Source organism: Physella acuta, unplaced genomic scaffold (assembly GCF_028476545.2).
Source record: "Physella acuta isolate Inbredline_101_S28 unplaced genomic scaffold, ASM2847654v3 ptg000699l, whole genome shotgun sequence".
NCBI lineage: Eukaryota > Metazoa > Mollusca > Gastropoda > Physidae > Physella > Physella acuta.
Window position 1 is genome coordinate 500,896 of NW_026732218.1, and position 23,661 is coordinate 524,556.

Sequence of the window (23,661 nt, forward strand, 5' to 3'; positions counted from 1 at the left end):
AGTCCAGACTAATGTTAAACAGTATGTTTGCCTTCTAAGCAGGCGATGCGGGTTCGATTCCCGGCTAACGCACAATTTTTTAATTGCATAGATCAAAGATGTGTTTTCAAATGGATTGAACATTCCTAACCCTGTCGTATACGCAGTTTCAAGTATAGAAGACGTCTTGTAAAAAGGGCTAAAAATCGTTTTACACCTCATTGAGACCGTCAATATTTCAGAAATAAATCGATTAAATAATTAATAAGAAAACAAAAAACTGGCACTTTTAAAGCCGGGTGTGTATGTCTGTGACATGTGACTTAATTTTATGTGAATTGTAGGGAGTGGCTTTTTGGGTCATTTGGTCTACGTATCAACAGTGAGGTATGCGGATATTAGTTAATTATTCTAGGATCATTAAAAGTTCAAATTAACTATTATAGATTTTTTTTTAAAAAGTAAAATATAAAAAATAGAATGCGTCAGCCGGGAATCGAACCCGGATCGACTGCTTGGAAGGCAACCATGCTGACCTTTACACCACCGACGCCGATACACGTACCAACTTAGATTTATTTAAAATTCCAATCGGACAGTGGTTTAATCGACGGTGATTGATTTGAAGATTGACCTGCTAGGTGTCACAAGTCAGTGGAAAGCCCCTGAGTCTAACCAGCTCTGATGGGTACCTAACTTACGATAAGGAAACTAGTACTGACCACATTAAAGCTTTTAAAATATAATAGGTCTATCATAACAATCATTTAAAAAAGTAAACATGCGACTTGAATAAAATAAGGCACTAAAATAATAAACTAATGTAGATTTGTGTACTTGGTATTAAAATTTAAATCAACAATATTTTGATAGGGAAACCGAAAAACTCTATTAAAAAACCGTTCGTAACATATACTCGTAAATAAGCCGGGGTTTGTTACAAAATAAAAATAAAAATATAGACAATAAAATTATAATAATTTCCGATATAGACGTAAATGATTTCTCAAAATATCTGCGAACGTGACCATAAGATATCTCCCCATCTAACCCTTATGATGTAACAATCTAAGATGGGTAAATTGTCTTGAGTGTGTCGATATTTTAGAGACAACACAACGAATTATTTCAATGATTGCCTTACTAAGAGCAATTAATTACCTCCCATATTAAACGACAACTTTGTTAAAGGAAAAATAGAAATGTATTCTCATTAATTTATTAATTAATACTTCGGGAAGTACAATGCTTATACAAAGTTTATTAATGTTTTTTTCAATTAGCAAAACACATTGATGGTTGTTTAATTCAGTAAATAGAGTATTTTATTTTTAACATTAATAAACAAGGTGACTATATACGAAAACGAAACAGCTGTTGTTTTATTACATTATTATCCTTTAAAAAAACGATACGCCTTTAATTGTATTGCTAACAGCTCTTCGATTGTTCTGCTGATTATTTTAAAATCCTCAATTAAGGACATAAACAAGAAATGGGGCACGAAGAAGAAGAGCATCATTCAGCATCACCCCAAAATAGTGGAAATTTCAAGTTTCAGAATGTTGCAATGGCTTTATTTAAAGTTTTCGACGGGCCAGTGACTTATGTACGAGAGAAGGTGGTGTTACCTATTCAGAGCAGGAACCAAACCAAGTATTATCACAGGCATTTCAATAGGGTCCCAACAGTGGACCAGTGTGATGAAGAAGATCCAGTTTGCATCTATGAAGCTGACCAGCAGTTCCACAGAGACAGGATGGTTGACAGCGATATTGTCAGGATTCTGAGGCAAAGAAAGATTGAATGCTATGCGTGGGAAGGTCCTGATAAAAAATACAAATGTCAACAGATTGATGAAGATTATAACCAGGCGCCTGTTAACTGGTTCATCAAATATAGTGATATGAGAAGCGGGAAAGGTGCTTTATAGGCCTACATGAAACAGAAACATAGACTTATTTGGGAGAGAAGGAATCCAGGTAAAAAAAATTACACTGAATAAATAGTTCTATTCAAGATACTAGGTTTTAAATAAATGAACTAATTAGAATGTGTATACTCGCTGTTGATGTCAAGTCTATGAAAACGTAGTTGATTAAAAGAAAAAATTGTGTTAACAGTTCAATCTGATTTGCCAATATTTTTATTTTCATTATTGATTCAACTGACCTAAAAATAAGGACAATTTAAACAATTTTCCTGTTATAAAAACTTAATTCATCTTGTTTTCAGTGCTTTAGTTTTCAAAATAGCCATGTTTTGAAACTTTTTTAACTTGCTGATTTTCAGTTGAATAAAAATGTGTAACTTGTCTTAAAAAAAAATAAATAAATAAAATCCTCAATTAAACGGAAAGGAAAAATATGGAAAGGTAAAGATAATTACAACACAATAACAGACAAACTCATGGAATAACCTATAACAGCGATCCCACAAAAGACGACCAAGAAACTTGGGCCACACTTAACAATAAAATAATTCTCAATCTGAAAAAATACCAATACTACAAAACAACTATCTTTGCCACAACTGCATTAGTAAACAGATACATCATTCCAAAAATAATTTTCGCAGCGACATATACTACAATTCCCAACTCGTTTATTAAACAAACAAACAAGCAAATTAGATCATTCATTTTCAAAAACACTATTAGAAACATTAGCCACAAAACATTAATACAAAACTAATTAAATGGAGGTATAGGGCTACATGACATTTTATAAAGAAACGCCAGCAACATTCCAAGGAAACAAAAGCATTATTGGGGAAGACACACACAAAATATACGACATCCTAATCAAACAACAAGCGACAACCTTATACACCAGGATTAGTTGGCCCAGCGAACACAATATAATATATATATATATATATATATATATATATATATATATATATATATATATATATATATATATAGATGTATATATATATATATATATATATATATATATATATATATATATTAGAAACCTACATAATAAACTCTTTACACCAAAAGAAAGGGAATTAGCGTACAGACTGATTTTTAATACAACACCAGTGTTACGAAATACAAAGTCAAATCAAAATGTTAAAATAACTTGTCAAACGTCAAACAAAATATACAAGAAACTGAGAAACACATTCATTTGCTTGTACATTAGTACAGAAAGCAAAGCAAACACTTGAGAAAATATTAAAAACCACCAAGCAAACAGCCACAAGAAATAAAGTAATCACACTTAACTTAATTATTCTAATTAACACGACTAGATAAAGAACAGAAGACGAAAACAGACTAGTAGCAAACGGCTATTTATAGATCGACTATGTGGGGAAATATGAATAAATTCAGATTTTATTTTAAATAAACCGGGAGTGATCTCCCCTAAACTTTCTCGATTATTCTTATATAAAATAACAGGGGACGGGAACTCGGGCTATAGACATGATTTTTAATCCATTTTAAATACTTAAAGTTTTAAAAATAGAATAAAATCTCCTAGACAAATTAATTGCACACCAAGTGAACGCCAAATAAAAAAGCGCATAATAGTGCGCAATATTATTAGTACTTTTAAAATTTACATTAGTTTTTTGAGAAATCGGAAGTAGCGTAAAGTACTACTTCCAGTCAACGGAAATTACTCAAAATTTAACAGAAGGTAGAGAATTAGATCTTTTACTTACTTGTGAAATTTCATTTATCTATCTGAAATAGTACTCAAGTTATAGGCTTTTGAAAAATTCAAAGTAGGAAAAGTACCACTTCCGGTTATCGGAAATCGCTCTAAAGTTGATGCGGATCTACGATTTTGATAAAATACTTATATATGAAATTTCATCAACCTAGCTGTAACGGTACTCAAGTTATCGTGTTTACACACGGACAGACAGACAGACAGACAGTCAGACACACAGACATACGGACAAGATTGCAAAATTATGTTTTTCCGTATCAGTGAGGTGTAAAACGTCGAGATTTGTAAAAATCTCGATTTGTTTTTTGCACGATTACAAGACTTTCTCTATACTTTGTATATACGAGAAAGTAAAAATGCACTAACATCGAGGTAAAATGAATATTTCAAGCAAAGCTAAGACATAGACTAACAACTCTCACCTAACAAAACAAAACAAAAAAAATTAATCAGCCACAACATGGCGACGCAGCACAACAGCCAGTAACAAGCATGTATGCAGTCATCACACAGATATCGACACCATAGAAAGACACATCCGACCCTCAAATCTCACAACAACAAACAATCTTGCTGACATCAACAACCAAAAGGAAGTTAGAGGACAGCCAAGTACCGGATAAAACATCAAAAGCAGCTCAAGTTAATGTAGGAGACAGCGAGTCAGACAGCCACCACCCCGTCCAAAACACCGACTGAAGACCGACTCAACAATTGCCTACTCTGCTTTTGTTTGTTCTTCGTACCACGGGCAAACCTTATGGTTAAGGAACACTTCGACGCCTTAAACCAGTAGCGTAGCGAGGGGGGGGGGGGGGAGATATGTCCCTGGGCGCCGACCTTAGGGGGCGCCAAAATGGGTTGTAAAAAAATTGAAAGGTTCAGGGGGGTGCAAATCAAAAGTTTGAGGGGGGGGGGTGCAAATCGGAAAGTTTGTCCCCGGGCGCCGGGAAGGGTCGCTACGCCTCTGCCTTAAACTGTCGCATATACAAACTTACAAGATACAAACATGCTCAAACATGCTCAAACTTATTGTGAGGCTACAGACACCGACTTTACCACTAAGAAACGGCTAAAAACGCACCTCAAAAGCTGGCACTCAGACAACGACCCAGCACACACCAAAGTTTATTGTAGAAAAGACTCAAACAACGAAGGAACGTTTGCCTTCAGAGATGAAGAGGACTAGTCCAACCCAGAGGCGTAACGACGGGGGAGGAGGGGGGTACATATGTCCCGGAGCTCAGACCATAGGGGCGCCAAAATAAGCTCATTTTAGCTGCTATTTTGAATTATAAATATAAAATATAAATGGGGAGGGGGGGGAGACGCCAAATTGAAAGTTTGTCTCCGGGAGGGGTCGCTACGTCTCTGGTTCAACCAACAATGAAAAATAACAACAATGTTTCAAATGACAACCAACCAACACCATAAGAGCTTAAACAATCGTAAACTTTTTGTATTAAATCCAAGCTTTTTATCTGGTAAAAAACAATTTTAAAATATTGCTCGTCTAGTAATTATATTAATTAGAATCACTACGCATTTAATTTATGATCATGTCTTTGAAATTGTATTTGTTGCAGACCGGACTACAATGTTGCCGTCGGGTTGCTTAGTCACCGGCCGAATACGTTGCTGACACTGGCTCGGGCACTAGCCAATAAGGCCGACGTTGTCTAGGGGTATTCAATGATTCTACCCGAGTCAGCAACAGTAAAATAATCAACGGAACAGGAGACCTTCTTAGTTTGTGCTGTTTATTAATGTGCTGAATGCCTGTTCTGCTGAGCGAGGCTTCCCCTAACCGCTAACGTCGGGAGCGCTTGTGCGAGAGAGAGGGAGACTAATTAACCTGCCTGTATTTATACCCCTGTCTTAACCCCCTAGCTATTCCCATGAGACAATGGGCTCAAAACTTGTGACCTAACAAATTATCCCCCCTGGCGCTAACAACCCTGGCTACTGGTCAGTATAAAGACTACTATTGTCCTGTCAGAGCGGTCAGTCTCCTTTGAACGTGTCACCTACTGTCCATCCCTACTGTGTGCCCTGTAATTATCTAGTGAATGGATGTTTGTGGAATTCTGACCTAACAGTATTTAAATAAATCGGGAGTGATCTCCCTTAAACTTTCTCGAATATTTTAATATAACACTACGTGGTATGGCAACTCGGGACAATATTTTTAAATACCATTTTTAATTACTTAAACTTTTTATAATAGAATAGAATCTCGTAAAATAAAACGTTCATTGAAAATGTATAGTTCCAAAAATGAACCGACCATTGACACTACCAGACGTAAAAACAATAATAATGTGATGGGGTGGGGGTGGATCACTGATCAGGGGTAGAGGTGGGAGGGGGTTCAGGGAGTCAGGACCACTTTTGCGATGTAGAAATTAATGTTTCAAACTGAATCACAGCATTTATTTCACGTTTTGAAAGACTATTTTTGTAAACTGTAATAGAATTGTGTAACCTATTGATATGCTCAGTGTTGAAACAGCTCAGCAAATATTTCAGAAAGAAATCGATATATTAAGAAAAGAAATGCTGCGATTTTAAAAATATGGTTGGGGGGGGGGGGGGAGGGGGGCAAGGAGTGGTTAGCATAGGTATGACGTCATTTTATGAAAGTTTTGAGTTTGTAGGGGGGGGGGGGTAACTTTGGGACTTTCAGTCTTTATGATAACTGGCATGTTGATGTTATTATATTTCCTAGAATCATTAAAATTTAAAATAAAAATAAGCTATTAACGACTTTTGTAAAAGTAAAAAAAAAAAGGAAAAACAAAGTAAAAATGAGCCTTGCGTCAGCCGAGAATCGAACCAGGATCGACTGCTTGGAAGGTAACCATGCTGACCTTTACACCACCTCCGACGGTAGCTCAATACCATTGAAATTCAAATCGTATAGTAAATAATTTGACAAACATATAATCGTAAATAAGCCGTCTTTGTTACAAAATGAATATAAACATATAGGCAATAAAATTTTAATAATTTCTGATAGGGACGTAAATGATTTCTCCCCCATCTAACCCTTCTGATGTAACAACCTGAGCTAGGTAAACTGTCTTTAGTATAGGGGATATATTCCTGACAACACAACGAATAATTTCAATGATTGCCTAACTAAGAGCAGTCAATTATTTCCCATATTGAAATATAACCTTGTTTAAGGGAAACTAGAAACCTTTTCTCGTTAATAATATTTTAATTAATACTTCGGTAAGTACAATGCTTATATAATGTTTATAAATGTTTATTGTATTAACAAAAACAATGTTTGGTTGTTTGATTTAGTAATTGAAGCATTATATTTTTTAAATCAATAAACAAGGTGACTACATACAAAAGTAAAAACGCGTTGTTTTATTGCATTTTTATCTATTAAAATATCCGACCAAACCATGGAAGATTACAACAAAAATGAAAGTTCCTGAACTCAAACAAGTGTTGAAAGAAAGAGGATTGTCCATAACTGGTACAAAAGCAGAGCTTCTCAAACGTCTTGAAGAAGCGTTGGGTGCAGTAGTTGAAGGATCAGAAGGTGGACTTGATGATAGTATTCATAGCATTGATAACATATTAAATGATGACAGCATCACACTGGCAACAAAACCTGAGGATAAGCCTGATCCCCAACCAGCAGTCACTCCACAGAAAGTAGAAGTAACTGCATCAAATAGTGTTAAGAACTTGGCAGATACAACAAAACAAAATACACCAGATACTACACAGACAGCTAAACCAGCAGAAATGGCTAAACTTTCAGAAGAAGAGAGACTGAAACTCAGAGCGAAAAAGTTTGGTGCAGAATCTTTAGAGGCAAAAAAAGAGTTGAGGGCTCAAAGGTTTGGTTTACCTGCAAGTGCCAACAAATCTCCTACAGCAGCTCTAGCCAGCCCAACTGGAGAGGACATTGATGTTTTAAAAAAAGAGCAGATAGGTTTGGTGCAGTGGTGTCCTCATCATTAACCAAGGCTGATGAAGAAGAAAGAAAAAGAAAAAGAGCTGAAAGATTTGGAACTCCAACTGCTGCTTCTGCTACACCTTCTACTACTTCTAGTCTGAAAGTTAGTACCGTCACTTCAACAGATTCAGACATAGAGGCCAAGAAGAAAAAGAGGGCAGAACGATTTGGACTAGCTACATAATGTTAATGGGCAGCTTACAAATCTATGTGCGTTCATCATATTGACCTTTTCTTCATTAATTTAAATATTCACTTAGGATCTTCAATTATTTTAAACTGTTGTAAATTTTTTTAGTTTCCACTGCCATGTATGGTTCTTCATCTTTAAAATTAATGACTGTTTTAAGATTTGAAAAATGTTAAGGTAAAATTTTTAATGTCACAAGAACAAATAAACATACTTGTATGGAAAAAAAAAAAAATATATATATATATATATATATATATATATATATATATATATATATATATATATATATATATATATATATATATATATATATATATATATAAACTATTGACCTGTTTGGGGTCACCCAAAAACCACATCACAGTAGTGGGGGATAGGGAGGTAGAAAATAAATTTAAAAAATACTATGCGTCAGCCGGGAATCGAACCCGGATCGACTGCTTGGAAGGCAACCATGCTGACCTTTACACCACCGACGCCGATACATAGCGATCAATTTCATTCAAATTCAAATCGGATAGTGATTAATTTGACAATGATTGATTTGAATATTGAGCCATTTATAATAACAGTCCTAGGGGGGGGGGGGGGAGAAACTTCCACTGGGAATTTCAATTTTCTAGAAGCCTACTATTGCCACAAAACAATGTATTTGAGGGATCTGAATATTGACCTGTGTAAGGTCATACATAAACCACATCACAATGGGGATGGGGTGGGGGGAGGATTGGGGGGAGGGGGATAAGGTGATGAAGTGTTGCCATTGATCAGAGCTAAAGGGTAGAGTGGGGTCCAGGAAGTGAAGACCACTTTTTATTTAAAAAATATTTTTTGGAACTTGCTACTCAGCTGTTAACTCGCTTTTGATTAGAAGGTTTTGTAAAATTTAACCTTTACACCACCGACGCTTTCATGTAAAGGCTTAAGATAAATTCTAGAACGTTCGGATCAGTTGATGTCTGTGATTGAGTAATATTACGTCCATATGACGTCACACGTCTCCACCGAACTCTATTTTCAGCAGCCCTCTTTATAAGCCCGGCAACCCTTGCCTCTTCTATTGTCCTTCCCCAGGGTTTCCTTGTCCTGTCTACTGTCCTCTTCCTCTCAGAATTCCTCTCAGAATTCCAGTCTAACACTTTTGATAAAATTAGACTAGACTAAAATTTGACAAATTATTGGATAAAACATAATTGTTCCGGGTATTATGTCAAAATTGTTAAAATATCGAATAATCCCTATAAGAATGAATACAAAGATAACTTTATCTTTCTCTGTACATTCGTAAGTCGACTAAAATTATTTATAACATTAAATACCTGATAATTAAAAGTGTATTAAAAACCATACGTAACATATAATCGTAAATAAGCCGTCTTTGTTACAAAATGAACATAAACATATAGACAATAGAATTATAATAATTTCTGATAGGGACGTAAATGATTTCTCCCCCATCTAACCCATATGATGTAACAATGTGAGGTAGGTAAATTGTCTTTAGTATAGGGGATATTTTCCGTACAACACAACGAATAATTTCAATGATTGCCTAAGTGCAGTCAATTATCTCCCATATTGAAATATAACTTTGTTAAAGGGAAACTAGAAACGTATTCTCGTTAATATCTTAATTAATACTTCGGTAAGTACAATGCTTATATAATGTTTATAAGTGTTAACTTTATTAACAAAAACAATGTTTGGTTGTTTGATATAGTAATCGGAGTATTTTGTAATTGAATTCAATAAACAAGGTGACTAAACACGAAAACGAAAACCCGTTGTTTTATTGCGTTTTTATTCTTATTAATAAACACAATACGCCTTCGCTGGTGATTGCCAGAATGTTAGATAAAGAGCTGATAATTTATTTTTTAACCACGCAAGAGTGTGAACAAGAGTAACAAACTTGATCAGTATGCATTGATTAAGTACCCTCTGACCACTGAGTCTGCCATGAAAAAAAATTGAAGACAACAATACTCTTGTATTTATTGTCGACAAGCGTGCTAACAAGCCCATGATAAAGATGGCTGTCAAGAAACTGTACGATATTGAAGTATCAAAGGTTAATACATTAATTAGGCCTGATTGTGAAAAGAAAGCCTATGTGCACTTGGCTCCAGATTATGATGCCTTAGATGTTGCCAATAATATTGGAATCATCTAAAGTGGAATATAACTGCATTAAAATTTGTTCTAAATGTTAAAAAAAAAAAAAAAAAAAAAAAAAAAAAAAAATTAACTACAAGTCAACAGCCACAAAAACAATCGCGTTTTCAACAAATATAAACTCCGTTATTATAACAAACCTTGTACATAGAGTTTCTTCCAGGCATTTTTGCCGCCACCCTCCTCCCCCGAAGAAAGTCTACCGCCCCCGCCCCACCCCCCCCCCGAAAATCTCAAGTACCCACTCCCCCCCCCCCCCCCCCCTGAGAAAAAAGTCTGGAAGAGACACTGTTTGTACATGTTATGAAAATAGGAAATTAAAACAAATTTTATCCTTTAAATAAAAGCTTATGACGCTAAAATATGTAATTTCCCATTTCCCATTATAGCATTTATTTGTAATCAAACATTTTATTATCGAACCCGCATCGACTGCTTGGAAGGCAACCATGCTGACCTTTACACCACCGACGCCGATGCACGTACCAACTTAGATTTATTTAAAATTCCAATCGGACAGTGGTTGAATCGACGGTGATTGATTTGAAGATTGACCTGTTTGGTGTCACAAGTCACTGGAAAGCCCCTGAGTCCAACCAGCTCTTATGGGTACCTGACTCACGATATGGAAACTAGTACTGACCACATTAAAGCTTTTAAAATATAATAGGTCTATCATAACAATCATTTAAAAAAGTAAACATGCGACTTGAATAAAATAAGGCACTGAAATAAAAAAAACTAATGTAGATTTTTGTACTTAGTATTAAAATTTAAATCAACAATATTTTGATAGGGAAACCGAAAAATCTATATATATAATTCTCTTCTGGGAGACTCTAGAAAACAAGCTGTAAACCCGCTCCCTACCACCCCCACCCCTAAATGGTCTGGTGAGCTGTGGTTCACTCTAAATGTTTACAAACAGACCCGGGTTTAGTGACGACTATTAAGGGCATATAATTTAGTTTACTTTAACGGAGGGGGGGGGGGGGGAGGGGGGTTATCGTCCTTAACGAGCTACTTATAGTGTTTTAAAGAAATATTTTCAGTGGCAGCGTTGGTGGTGTCGAATTCACAAATTATGAATAACTGAAAAGTAGAAAAAACAACTAAATAGCGGCGTATGATATGCCGCGGGACGGCTCGTTTTATTTAAAAAACGTACGTAACATATACTCGTAAATGATCCGGGGTTCGTTACAAAATGAAAGTAAAAATATAGACAATAAAATTATAATAATTTATGATAGGGACGTAAATGATTTCTTAAAATATCTGCGAACGAGAACATAAGACATCACCCCCATCTAACCCTTATGATGTAACAATCTAAGCGGGGTAAATTGTCTTGTGTGTAGGCCAGGGGTCGGCAACCTTTTGAGACGAAAGAGCCAAAAGTTACAATTTACAAAATTTCCCAGTTTTTAAAGAGCCACTAACATTATTTTTTTTCAATATTTTGGTATTTCATATATGGATTAGGTAAATAAATTTGATTTTTGATTTGAGATAAATAGCGTTAAATATGAACTTATTGTTTCATATAAAAACAAACAAATGTTTCGCACAAAAACTGTTTTAGCTAGATCTGCTATGATAAAAGCAGTAATCACATAATATAACTATATGACTAGCCAAAAACTAATTTTTCTTTCTTTACGGACACCGCTGGTTCAGTAGGTATCTTTCATAGCCAGGCAGGCGTTAACATGGCAAACTCTAACAGTTTGATTACTGTATCGGTCGCTTCTGTCTTTGGTTCTCACAAGGCTTATCTTTCACCCTACTCAACCCAGAGTCCAGTACCTGGCTCAACTGTATGAAACTAATAACTAAAATACTACGTCACTCGGGTCAAATTAATGCATACTCACAGGTAGAGGAATTCATTCTCTATAAAATAACATTCCCCATTTAACGATATTCGAAAACGTCGGCACTTCGACAGTGACAAAAATCGAATAGTCGCCACGGTGCTAGCTACAGCATAGCTGTGGGGCTGGGCCTGGTGCCCAAGCGGCTGTCGTATACTTTCTACCTTACCTTTTCTCACTGTTCTCTGATGAGTGTTTTAATCCTGTATAAAGTTGTTTTTCTTTAAGGTATAATATTTTTTATGAGATTTGAACATGAAATAGTATAATTATTAATATGTGTGCATTGAACTCGAGAGCCGCAACCTTGACATCAAAAGGCCGCCTGCGGCTCGCGAACCTCAGGTTGCGGACCCCTGGTGTAGGCGATATTTTCCTGACAGCACAACAAAAAATTTCATAGATTGTCTAACTAAGAGCAGGTAATTATCTCCCATATTATAAAATAACATTGTTAAAGGGAAAATGAAAATTATTCTTGGTAATATTTAATTAATACTTCGGAAAATACAATGCTTGTATAAAGTTTAAGTATTTTTTTATTAAAAAACATTTTTGTTGTTTAATTTAGTATTAAGAGTATTTTATGTCCAAAATTAATAAACACATTGACAATATAAGAAAACAAAAAGCTTGTTTCTTTTTACATTGTTATTGTTTAAAATTAAACGATACGCTTTCAATAGCGTTTGCACCTCATCAGCAATGATCGTCAATTTTTTTTACAAGAATTAAAACAAACTTTCTCTTTTTAATAAAAGATTATGTTGCTAAAATATGTAATTTCCCAAATCCCATTATTGCATTTATTTTGGTGATCAAACAAATAATTAGAAGGCTGTAGTTCCAAATTTACGCATTAGAAGTTATCTCTCATATTGAATGTCGGTGGTGTAAAGGTCAGCATGGTTGCCTTCAAAACAGACGGTCCGGAATAGATTCCCAGCTAACGCAATAAGATCCAATAAAAACGAGCTGACCCGCTATTTAGTTGTTTACTTTCTATTTTTCAGTAATTCATAATTTGTGAATTCGACACTACCAACGTTGCGACCGAAAATATTTTGCTTTAAAACACTGTCACTAGCTCGTGAAGGACGATTATGCTCCCCCAAACTTTCTACTCCCCCCCCCCCCCCCCCCCGTTAAAGAAGCCGTCCGTGACGACAGCTTACAGGCGACAATGAAAAGATAATGCAGAACTTGTTTTTTTACCTCCCCTTAGTTTAAAATCTTTTAAAAACTAGATTATCTGCCCTTATTAGTGGTTTTATTTTAACTATACAGTCAACATACCATTGTTGCAGAACCACGGAAGACTTCTGCATGACTCAAGACAGGTGAAATTCATCGTTTGACATCTGATAGTGTCAATAGTTGACTTATACAAAAATGAAATTTCCAGTTGAAGTTTCTCCCCCCCCCCCCACCCCCGGAGTGTGACGTGGTCGATTGAGGACTACAAACAATCAAATCAAAATTAGCAAATCAAAATTTAAATCAAATTGAGAGTGACCATGTATCGGCGTCGGTGGTGTAAAGGTCAGCGTGGTTGCCTTCCAAGCAGTCGATCCGGGTTCGATTTCCGGCTGACACATGCTATTTTTTATATTTTACTTTTTTAAAAAAATCTATAATAGTTAATTTGAACTTATAACGATCCTATAATAATAAAGTGATATCCACATTCCTCACTGTTGATACGTAGACCGAATGACCCAAACAACCCCTCCTTACAATTCAGATAAAATTAAGTCACATGTCACATAACAACTTCGTTCTTTCTCTTACTCAACCCCCCCCCCCCCCCCCACCCTCCCACAGACATACACACACATGGATATGTTGACTGCATAGTTAAAATAAAATATTTTTGCTACATTATCCTCAGCGACAAAATGTTTGTAAACGATAAATTACAAAGACTAAAGACCCAAACTTTTGGTTTACTGAAATGGTTGTGAATTATTATAAATTTAAAGAAAATCAGTTTATTCACTGCATTCAAAAAGCTTTTTATTATTATAGTTGTTTTTTGTTTTTTTTTAATTTCATTAAAACGAGTTTTTTTCTGGATAAATTTATTAGAAATGTGAATTTTTTCGAAAATATGCTACAATTTATCAGTTATATGTTATATGTCATATTAGTCAACTTACGAATGTATGGTGTAACGTGGGGTTATCTTTGTATCTAATTAAGATTATTCGATATTTTAACAATGTTGACATTATACACGGAACATACAATTATGGCTTTTTCCAAACACGAACAAGCTAAACTACGAATAATCTCATACTGCTTGTGGTTTAAACTTCATTTGGGTGTCATTGGCTGCACAACAATTGCCATTCTCAGCTTCAAGCTTGTTGCTTTATGTTAAATCAAACTTTAGACCTGTATAATTTCAATAGTCGCCCAAGACTGGGATCCCCGGGGAAAGGGGAAAGTAGACAGAACAAGGAAATCATGGAGAAGGACAATAGAAGAAGCAAGGGTTGTCGGGCTTATAAAGAGGGCTGCCCAAAAGCGAGTTCGATGGAGACGTGTGACGTCAAATGAAAGTAATAATAGTCATTCATTGTCATCAGCTGATCCGAAGAATCTAGAATTTATTTTCAACCATTTAAATGTGAGCGTGTAAAGGTCAGTATAATTGCCTTCCAAGCAGTCGATGCGGGTTCAATTCTCGGCTGACGCACATTTTTTAATTGCATAGATCAAAGATGTATTTTCAAATGGATTGAACATTCCTAACACTGTCGTATACGCAGCTTCAAGTATAGAAGACGTCTTGTAAAAAGGGTTAAAATCGTTTTATACCTCATTGAGACCGTCAATATTTCAGAAATAAATCGATTAAATAATTAATAAGAAAACAAAAACTGGCACTTTTAAAGCCGGGTGTGTATGTCTGTGGGAGAGGGGTTGATTAAGAGAAAGAGAGAAGTTGTTTGCTGACGTGTGACTTAATTTTATGTGAATTGTTGGAAGTGGCTTTTTGGGTCATTTGGTCTACGTATCAACAGTGAGGTATGCGGATATTGGTTTATTATTCTTGGGTCATTAAAAGTTCAAATTAACTATTATAGATTTTTTTTAAAAGTAAAATATAAAAAATAGCATGCGTCAGCCGGGAATCGAACCCGGATCGACTGCTTGGAAGGCAACCATGCTGACCTTTACACCACCGACGCCTCTACACAATGCTGATCGGACAGTGGTTGAATCGACGGTGATTGATTTGAAGATTGACCTGCTAGGTGTCACAAGTCAGTGGAAAGCCCCTGAGTCTAACCAGCTCTAATGGGTACCTGACTGTGAGGGTGGGGATTTTTAAGATGCGCGGAACGAATGAATCCAACAACACGCAGTTCAAGTTCAACTATAATTGTTCTTTATTAAAATGATATATATGTTCAAGTTTCTACCTAACTGATCTACACTGTACTATTTACTTCTACTACTGACTGTTCACTATACTACTAACTCCCACGACCAATCCTAACACTATCTACATTCTACAACCTAACACCTTCTCTACTCTTCGCTATCTAATCATGATCTCCTAACTATCTACATTCTCGGCCGTCTCTGACCGCTACCTAACAACTCCTGGCCTATCGCTCTACTGCCCCACGCCTCAGTGGTCAGCTGACCGTCCCACGTGACCGGTCAGTCCTGTGCGCCCATTGGTCTCTCTAACCAACCAACTAGGCCTATGGTCTGTTTCTGCTAACCTATATCTGCTAAACATGTCTGACGTAATCTTGCGTCATCACATATCTCCCTCCCTTTCTGTAGCTGACAAATTATATTTTTCAGCGTCTGCTACTAATCTAATACATCAACAACTATCTATCTTACTACTCTATTCTATCCCTAACATCAATCATAGAAATCAAAAACAAAATGGGACAGCACAGTTTACAAAAACATAAAATCTTGTGTCTGTGTTCCTGAAAAAAGTCATTGTTTTCGTTCTTGTGTAGGTATCCTAACGTCTGTGGTGTTTCTGTTTGATAATGTATGTCTATGTTATGGTATGTGTGAATTCAATCATGTGAAACTCAGTTCTGGCTAGGTTGCCGTGTACTGGCCTTGAGCCAATCTTAGTAGAATGTGTAACTGGTTGAACGGCTCTGCGAGCAGTGTATGTGTAAGTGTTATGTAATTACTGGCGTTCCTCTGTGGTGGGTGGGTTGTGGTGAGTTTTGATGTAAATTCCCGTGAGGCGGGTGTAGGCGTAACTTTCGTTGGTCAATGTGATGACGCAACAATTTCATCTCAACGCTGGTTGAGACGTCCACGTAGAGTGATTATACGATGAACTGGAGCTGTCTGATGCGGTGGTGAACAATGACGTAACATTCCGACGCTGGGAACTTGGACGATGGGTCGTCTACCCTTTGTATGTGCCGACGTAGGTGTACGTAGCTGGCGGTCTGTTATTCAACCCCAGTGCGGGGGCGAAGCGGTGGCGATGCACCCGCTGTCTTGACCAGGGCAATTCTCTGTTAAGCAGGGCTGTTCGCTGTCCAGGTAATTCAACGTAATCAGGGCTTCAGGTGGCGGCACTCTTTGAAGTGTCTCTTCATCTCGTCTCATTCTGTGTAACGCTGGTGGGTCTGAAATTGTATTACGAGACCATGAGCAATGGCTTTACATGACCATTTATTGCCCGCGCAGACAAGTATTCAGACAGAGGTACCTTCCATTAAATGAAAACCTCAATCCCAAATTTATACGTGCTGAACATTTGTCTGGCGGCATAACAACATTAAGAAAATAACATTACAAATATAACATTACAAAAATAACCAAATAAAAAAATCAGTACACTCTAATCTAACAACAATCTGTAAAGCCTAATAAACTCAATAGACGTAAACACTACTAGAGCTTAGAAATAGCTTCACAAAAAGAATAGACATGTAAGTGTATATCGTGCCATTTCAACACGTGATCATATAGTGGAGCAGCTCTCACTATCTGACTTCTGACAAAAATCTGGCTGGCTTGACTTAATTGACTGACTTCACTTATGACTTCAGTAACCTGACTTATTTCGCTTTAACTGACTTCAGTAATTTCACTTATTTAACTTTGACTTCAGTAACGTGACTGACTTCAATTTAACGACTGATTCCACTTTGACGACTTCAATTACTTCAACTTGACGACTAACTTCACTTTGAAGACTAACTTGACCTCGACGACTTCACTTCAATTCAACTTAAAAGACTTCACTGACCGACTTAAACTTCGACGACTTTAACGTCTTCACTTTGACTTCAAAGACTTTTCCTTGACTTCAACTACTTCAATATGACTTCAAAGACTTCACTTTGACTTCAACTACTTCAATATGACTTCAAATAATTCACTTTGTCTTCAACAACTTCAATATGACTTCAAAGACTTCACTTTGACTTCAACAACTTCAATATGACTTCAACGACTTCAATATGACTTCAAAGACTTCAATATGACTTCAAAGACTTCACTTTGACTTCAACAACTTCAATATGACTTCAACGACTTCAATATGACTTCAAAGACTTCAATATGACTTCAAAGACTTCAGTTCTGACTTTTACTTCACGCCGATTTCTCGACGACTTAGATTCACACAAAAAAAACATCGACTTGACTTTAGTCCGTTGTTCAAAATCATTCGTGGGGGCGTTCCGGGTCAAATTCTATCCAGGCCTTAATATACCACACTAGGACCGATAGGGTGGGGCTCGGTGTGGGCAAAGGTGTTGTGAGCTTTCACATGGTCTATGATTACTATACTTGTGTTTGTGTAGGTGTGTTGATGGGGTCATCTGGTTTAACGCTGACCGGGAGTAACTGTGCTCTCTGTCTGCTATAAAATTCTTTGTTACATATTCCTCTGATTCCTTGTTTACTGATTTCTTCAATCTCAGCAATCTATTACTGACTGTGTCGTTCTGCGGCCCTAAGTTATGAACATCTGCACCAATCTCGGTAGTCTTTCTAGAATGATCATCAATAACCTCGTTAACTTTTTCTATCCACTTGTCCGTTTTGAAATGCAATTCGTCTACTTTTGTGTCTATTTGTTCTTTGTCCCGAATACTGGGCTGCTTGTTTATTTGTTGCTTGTGACTCATGAATTCTACATTAAATTGCTTCACTCCTGTAATGTTGCCTAATATCATATCGTATGGCCCGTTTTTGAAAACAACTGCTTCAACTGTTTTACACGCTGAGGGTGTGGCTATGGTGACTATAGCTGTTGGCCAAACATATGTGCTGCCTCTTGAACTGTGAACACGTTGTGTTCTGCCTGTGTATTGGTGGTGTTGTACGAATGTGTTACGTACTGCCACTGTGGAGCATAGTGTATCCCTAATTGATGTGGCGTATCTGTTATTGACTTTTGATGTAAATATGTCTGTTCTTCTACTGGCTTCTGTAAACGATGACATAAAAGCTTTTCTATTTATCTGTCTATATTTTGGTCTGTTGCGTTGTGCATCTTGTTGGCGTCTATCATAATATCGTATTCTGCAATTTATTTGTTTGTGGCCTGTTCTATTACAATAGTAGCATCTGACACTGTAATTGTGTTTTTGTTGACTGTAGTTAATCTGAATGGTGTGATTTGCCGTATTATGTTTTTGGAGTGTATGTTGTGTTTCACTTTTTGTTGTAGGTATTTCGCTTGCTTCACTGAACGTGTCATCTGAATCTGAATCGTAGGAATAGTAAAATGTTGTTTCAGCTGTCTGGTTGTTATTATTAGTATCTAAACTTTGCACCGTTTCTTGTTTGGCTTGGCAAAGTTCTCTCAATTTTTCTCTTTCTTTACGAATTCTTTCTGTTTCTTCTTTAAGTCCGGCAATATATGTTTCTGCTTCTCTTTGTTTCTCTGCTAACTCGGCATCTATCTTTGCATCATATTCTTCTTCAGTCAACAAGGAATCTGGATCTCCGAATACCTTGTAATCTACAATTCTATTGATCAAATCTTCCATAGCATCTGGATCATCTAGAGTTTTTACGTCAAATTCTTTAACAGTTAATAACCAGTCTCGATTTTCTGTTGTCGTGTATTGTCCAAGCCTAATAATCAATTCATCCAGAATATCTGGATCCTCAATAGTTCTTGAATTGCTTTTCACTTTGACTGTATTCTGAACATTTATATCTAGTAACGAGTTATTAATTCTACCTGACTCTTCTAGGCCTGACTTAAGCTCAGTTTTAGTGCCCACTTCGTACAATGGAGGCATTTTTAAGGGTAGTGTGGTTGAAGAAACAGATAAGAAAGAGGCAGAAAAACCGCTGGTACCAAATATCCAGCACAAGTCTAAACCCAAACGTTTAAAAAAATTTTGGAAGGTACTTATCTTTTTGGACATGTTGACTGTTCCCTTGTGTTGGTAATCCAAACTCGTTCCGGTTGAAGAAACCCTCTGTTGTGTTGAGTTAAGAAAGCTGTACACCAATACACTCCGTCATGAGTAACCAATATACTGTCTTTCCTGTCCTCGACCCGCGCTCCACCAATTGTGAGGGTGGGGTTTTAAGGGAGGCCGGAACGAATGAATCCAACAACACGCAGTTCAAGTTCAACTATAATTGTTCTTTATTAAAATGATATATATGTTCAAGTTTCTACCTAACTGATCTACACTGTACTATTTACTTCTACTACTGACTGTTCACTATACTACTAACTCCCACGACCAATCCTAACACTATCTACATTCTACAACCTAACACCTTCTCTACTCTTCGCTATCTAATCATGATCTCCTAACTATCTACATTCTCGGCCGTCTCTGACCGCTACCTAACAACTCCTGGCCTATCGCTCTACTGCCCCACGCCTCAGTGGTCAGCTGACCGTCCCACGTGACCGGTCAGTCCTGTGCGCCCATTGGTCTCTCTAACCAACCAACTAGGCCTATGGTCTGTTTCTGCTAACCTATATCTGCTAAACATGTCTGACGTAATCTTGCGTCATCACACTGACTCACGATAAGGAAACTAAAGGCGGCTAGGCATAGTACTTACCACATTATCCCTACATAGGCCGATGTCAAGAAACATGAACTCTACTTTATCTGCCCAAAGATCGTTTGATCTAAAGAGGAATATTAACTAAAAGTAAATATTTTAAAATGTTATAACCCTATCATAAAAATAATTCTAAAAAAGTAAAACAAAAATAAGGCACTGAATTTAAAAACTAATGTAGATTTTTTCCCTTAGTTTTAAAATTTAAATCAACAATATTTTGATAGGTAAACAGAAAAATTCTATTTAAAAAACGTACGTAATATATACTCGTTTATAAGCCAGTGTTAGTTACAAAATGAAAATAAAAATATAAACAATAAACTTATAATAATTTCTGATAGGGATGTAAATGTATTCTCAAAATATCTGCGAACAAGACCATAAGATATCACCCCCTTCTAACCCTCATGATGTAACAATCTGAGATGGGTAAACTGTCTTGAGTCTAGGGCAGGGGATATTTTCCTGACAACACAACGAATAATTTTAATGAGAAGTTGATTACCTCCCATATTAAACGACAGCTCTGTTAAAGGGAAAATAGAAATGTGTTCTCATTAATATTGTGTTAAATACTTCGGGAAGTACAATGCTTATATAAAGTTTATTAGTGTTTTCTTTAATCAGCAAAACACATTGCTGGTTGTTTGATTTAGTCATTAGAGTATTTTATTTTTAAAATTAATAAACAAAGTGACTATATACGAAAACGAACCAGCTGTTGTTTTATTACATTATTATTCTTTAAAATAAAACGATACGCGTATAATTGCTGTTGTAAGATAATTTTGGATGTCCTGTTGCCTGTTTTAAAATCCTGAATTAAACGGAAAGACACTTTCATTTGACCTTCACCCCTTTTACTGTCACCCTTTGCAATTTTTTTATAATCAAATACATGACATCATGTAAATATTCATTATGTACATTTGCAAAACCTTTCGTTTTCATTTGGTGTTCAAAATTATGTTAAAAAATTTGATGTTGATGTACTTGTTTTAATTGCAAATAAAAGTATTTAAAAAAAAATTTAAAAAAATAAAATAAAATAAAAAAAAAAAATAAAAATAAAAATAAAAAAAAAACCGGAAAGAAAAAAAAAGTTGAAAGGTAAAGATAATTACAACACATTAACATATATATATATATATATATATATATATATATATATATATATATATATATATATATATATATATATATATATATATATATATATATATATATATATATATATATATATATTACATATAAAATAAATAGCTTAAAATACGAAATAATATTTATTCATATAAAAGCATACACATGTTTCGCACAAAACATATTAAAGAAGTTTAGCAAGCTCTGCACCAAATAAGAAACTTTTCATTGTTATTAGATCTAAATCTTTAATTACCGAGTATTGCAGACTAATATTTTTATGAGTTTTAAAAATAAATTAAAATAATTATTAATATTTGTGCATGGAGCTGAAGAGCCGCATCTTGACATCAAAAGAGCCGCATGCGGCTCGCGAGCCGCATGTTGCCGACCCCTGCATTAACAGACAAACTCAGGATTTATAGAAGAAATTATAACAGCGATCCCACAAAAGACGCCCAAGAAACTTAGGCCATACTGAACAATAAAATAATTCTCAATCTGGAAAAATACCAATACTGCAATACAACCATCTTTGCCACAACTGCATTAGTAAACATATACATCATTCCAAAAATAATTTTCTCAGCGACATACTCTACAATACCCAATTCGTTTATTAAACAAACAAACAAGCACATTAGATAATTCATTTTCAAAAACACTATTAGAAACATTAGCCACACAACCTTATAATACAAAACAAATTAAATGGAGGTATAAGGCTACATTCATACTAAAATAAATACATTCAGATTAAAACATCTGGATAGAATAAGGATATATCCACATTATCATCCATTAGCACAATACTACATAGGGTTAAACATAAAGATAATTCTAAAATTAAACATTACAACACTACACTATGGGGGAAATGACATAGGCAGCTTTTATAAAGAAACGCTAGCAACATTCCAAGGAAACAAAAGCATTATTGGGGAAGACACACAAACAATATACGACATCCTAATCAAACAACAAGCGACAACCTTATTCACCAGGACTAGTTGGGCCAGGGAACACTATATAACAGATAGATATTTTAGAAATCTACATAATAAACTCATTACACCAAAAGAAAGGGAATTAGCGTACAGACTGATTTTTAATACAACACCAGTGTTACGAAATACAAAGTCAAAATCAAAATGTTAAAATAACATGTCAAACGTCAGACAAAATATACAAGAAACCGAGAAACACATTCATTTAGACTGTTTATTAGTACAGAAAGCAAAGCAAACTTGAGAAAATATTAAAAACCACCAATCAAACAGCCACAAGAAATAAAGTAATCACACTTAACTTAATTATTGTAATTAACACGACTAGACAAAGAACAGAAGACGAAAACAGACTAGTAGCAAACGGCTATTTATATATCGACTATGTGGGGAAATATGAATAAATTCAGATTTTATTTTAAAAAATGCACTAACATCGAGGTAAAATGAATATTTCAAGCAAAGCTAAGACATAGACTGGGAACTCTCACCTAACAAAACAAAACAAAAAAAAATTAATCAGCCACAACATGGCGACGCAGCACAACAGCCAGTAACAAGCATGTATGCAGTCATCACACAGATATCGACACCATAGAAAGACACATCCGACCCTCAAATCTCACAACAACAAACAATCTTGCTGACATCAACAACCAAAAGGAAGTAAGAGGACAGCCCAGAACCGGAGAAAACATCAAAAGCAGCTCAAGTTAATGTAGGAGACAGCGTGTCAGCAGCCACCACCCCGTCCAAAACACCGACTGAAGACCGACTCAACAATTGTCTACTCTACTTTTGTTTGTTCTTCGTACCAAGGGCAAACCTTATGGTTAAGGAACACTTCGACGCCTTAATCTGTCGCATATGCAAACTTACAATAGATACAAACATGCTCAAACATTTTGCAACGAAACACCCACAGGACATTTAGATACCAGTGCTCGTATTGTGAGGCTACAGACACCCACTTTACCACAAAGAAACAACTAAAAACGCACCTCAAAAGCAGGCACCTAGAAAACGATGCAGCACACAACGAAGTTTACTGTAGACACGACTCAAACAAAGAAGTACCATATATCTACAGAGATGAAGAGGACCAGTCCAACCAAGTCAAACCAACAATAAAACAGAGTTTCTTCTAGGTATCTCCCCCCCCCCCCCCACTTCCCCCACCCCAAAGAAAGTCTACCGCCAGCCCGATCGAGATGGAATTTATAAACATATACTTTTACAGGTTGTCAAAACAAATCTAACGTCAGTGTCATATTTTTCATATCCTCAATACTTTTTCAACTACCTTTAATGATATGTTCAGATAAGCTTTTATTAAACACATTGATGTATAAACTTACAATAAATGTTTGATTTATAATATAGATCGATTATTTTTATTTATTTTTGCAATAAAATAGGCCTTTCAAGTCCAGAAAAAAATAGTAAACTAGACCATTTGTGTATGGGATAGTGTGGCCTAAGCGGTAGAGCGCTAGGCTGCTCACCCAACAGTCTCAAGTTAGAATCCAGGACCAAGTCATTAGAACGTCCCCGAGTCCAC

The 23,661-nt window shown here is 35.8% G+C and overlaps 2 protein-coding genes and 3 non-coding genes across 5 annotated transcripts; 2 read left to right on the top strand and 3 right to left on the bottom strand.

Annotated features, from left to right (window-relative positions):
* Positions 1 to 460: 460 nt before the first annotated feature.
* Positions 461 to 532, bottom strand: Trnag-ucc (transfer RNA glycine (anticodon UCC)). The gene has a single exon. It is a non-coding gene; the product is annotated as a tRNA-Gly (tRNA).
* Positions 533 to 1,466: 934 nt separating this feature from the next.
* LOC131949515 (NADH dehydrogenase [ubiquinone] 1 beta subcomplex subunit 10-like) lies at positions 1,467 to 2,163 on the top strand. The gene has a single exon (XM_059311407.1). The coding sequence runs from the start codon at positions 1,475 to 1,477 to the stop codon at positions 1,910 to 1,912; it is 438 nt and encodes a 145-aa protein (XP_059167390.1). The 5' UTR covers positions 1,467 to 1,474; the 3' UTR covers positions 1,913 to 2,163.
* Positions 2,164 to 7,073: 4,910 nt separating this feature from the next.
* Positions 7,074 to 8,063, top strand: LOC131949517 (SAP domain-containing ribonucleoprotein-like). The gene is given in 2 exon segments (XM_059311409.1): positions 7,074 to 7,602; positions 7,605 to 8,063. Coding segments are annotated over 2 exon segments (726 nt in total). The 5' UTR covers positions 7,074 to 7,106; the 3' UTR covers positions 7,835 to 8,063.
* Positions 8,064 to 8,250: 187 nt separating this feature from the next.
* Trnag-ucc (transfer RNA glycine (anticodon UCC)) lies at positions 8,251 to 8,322 on the bottom strand. The gene has a single exon. It is a non-coding gene; the product is annotated as a tRNA-Gly (tRNA).
* A 6,698-nt stretch (positions 8,323 to 15,020) lies between these two features.
* Positions 15,021 to 15,092, bottom strand: Trnag-ucc (transfer RNA glycine (anticodon UCC)). The gene has a single exon. It is a non-coding gene; the product is annotated as a tRNA-Gly (tRNA).
* Between the last annotated feature and the right edge of the window lie 8,569 nt (positions 15,093 to 23,661).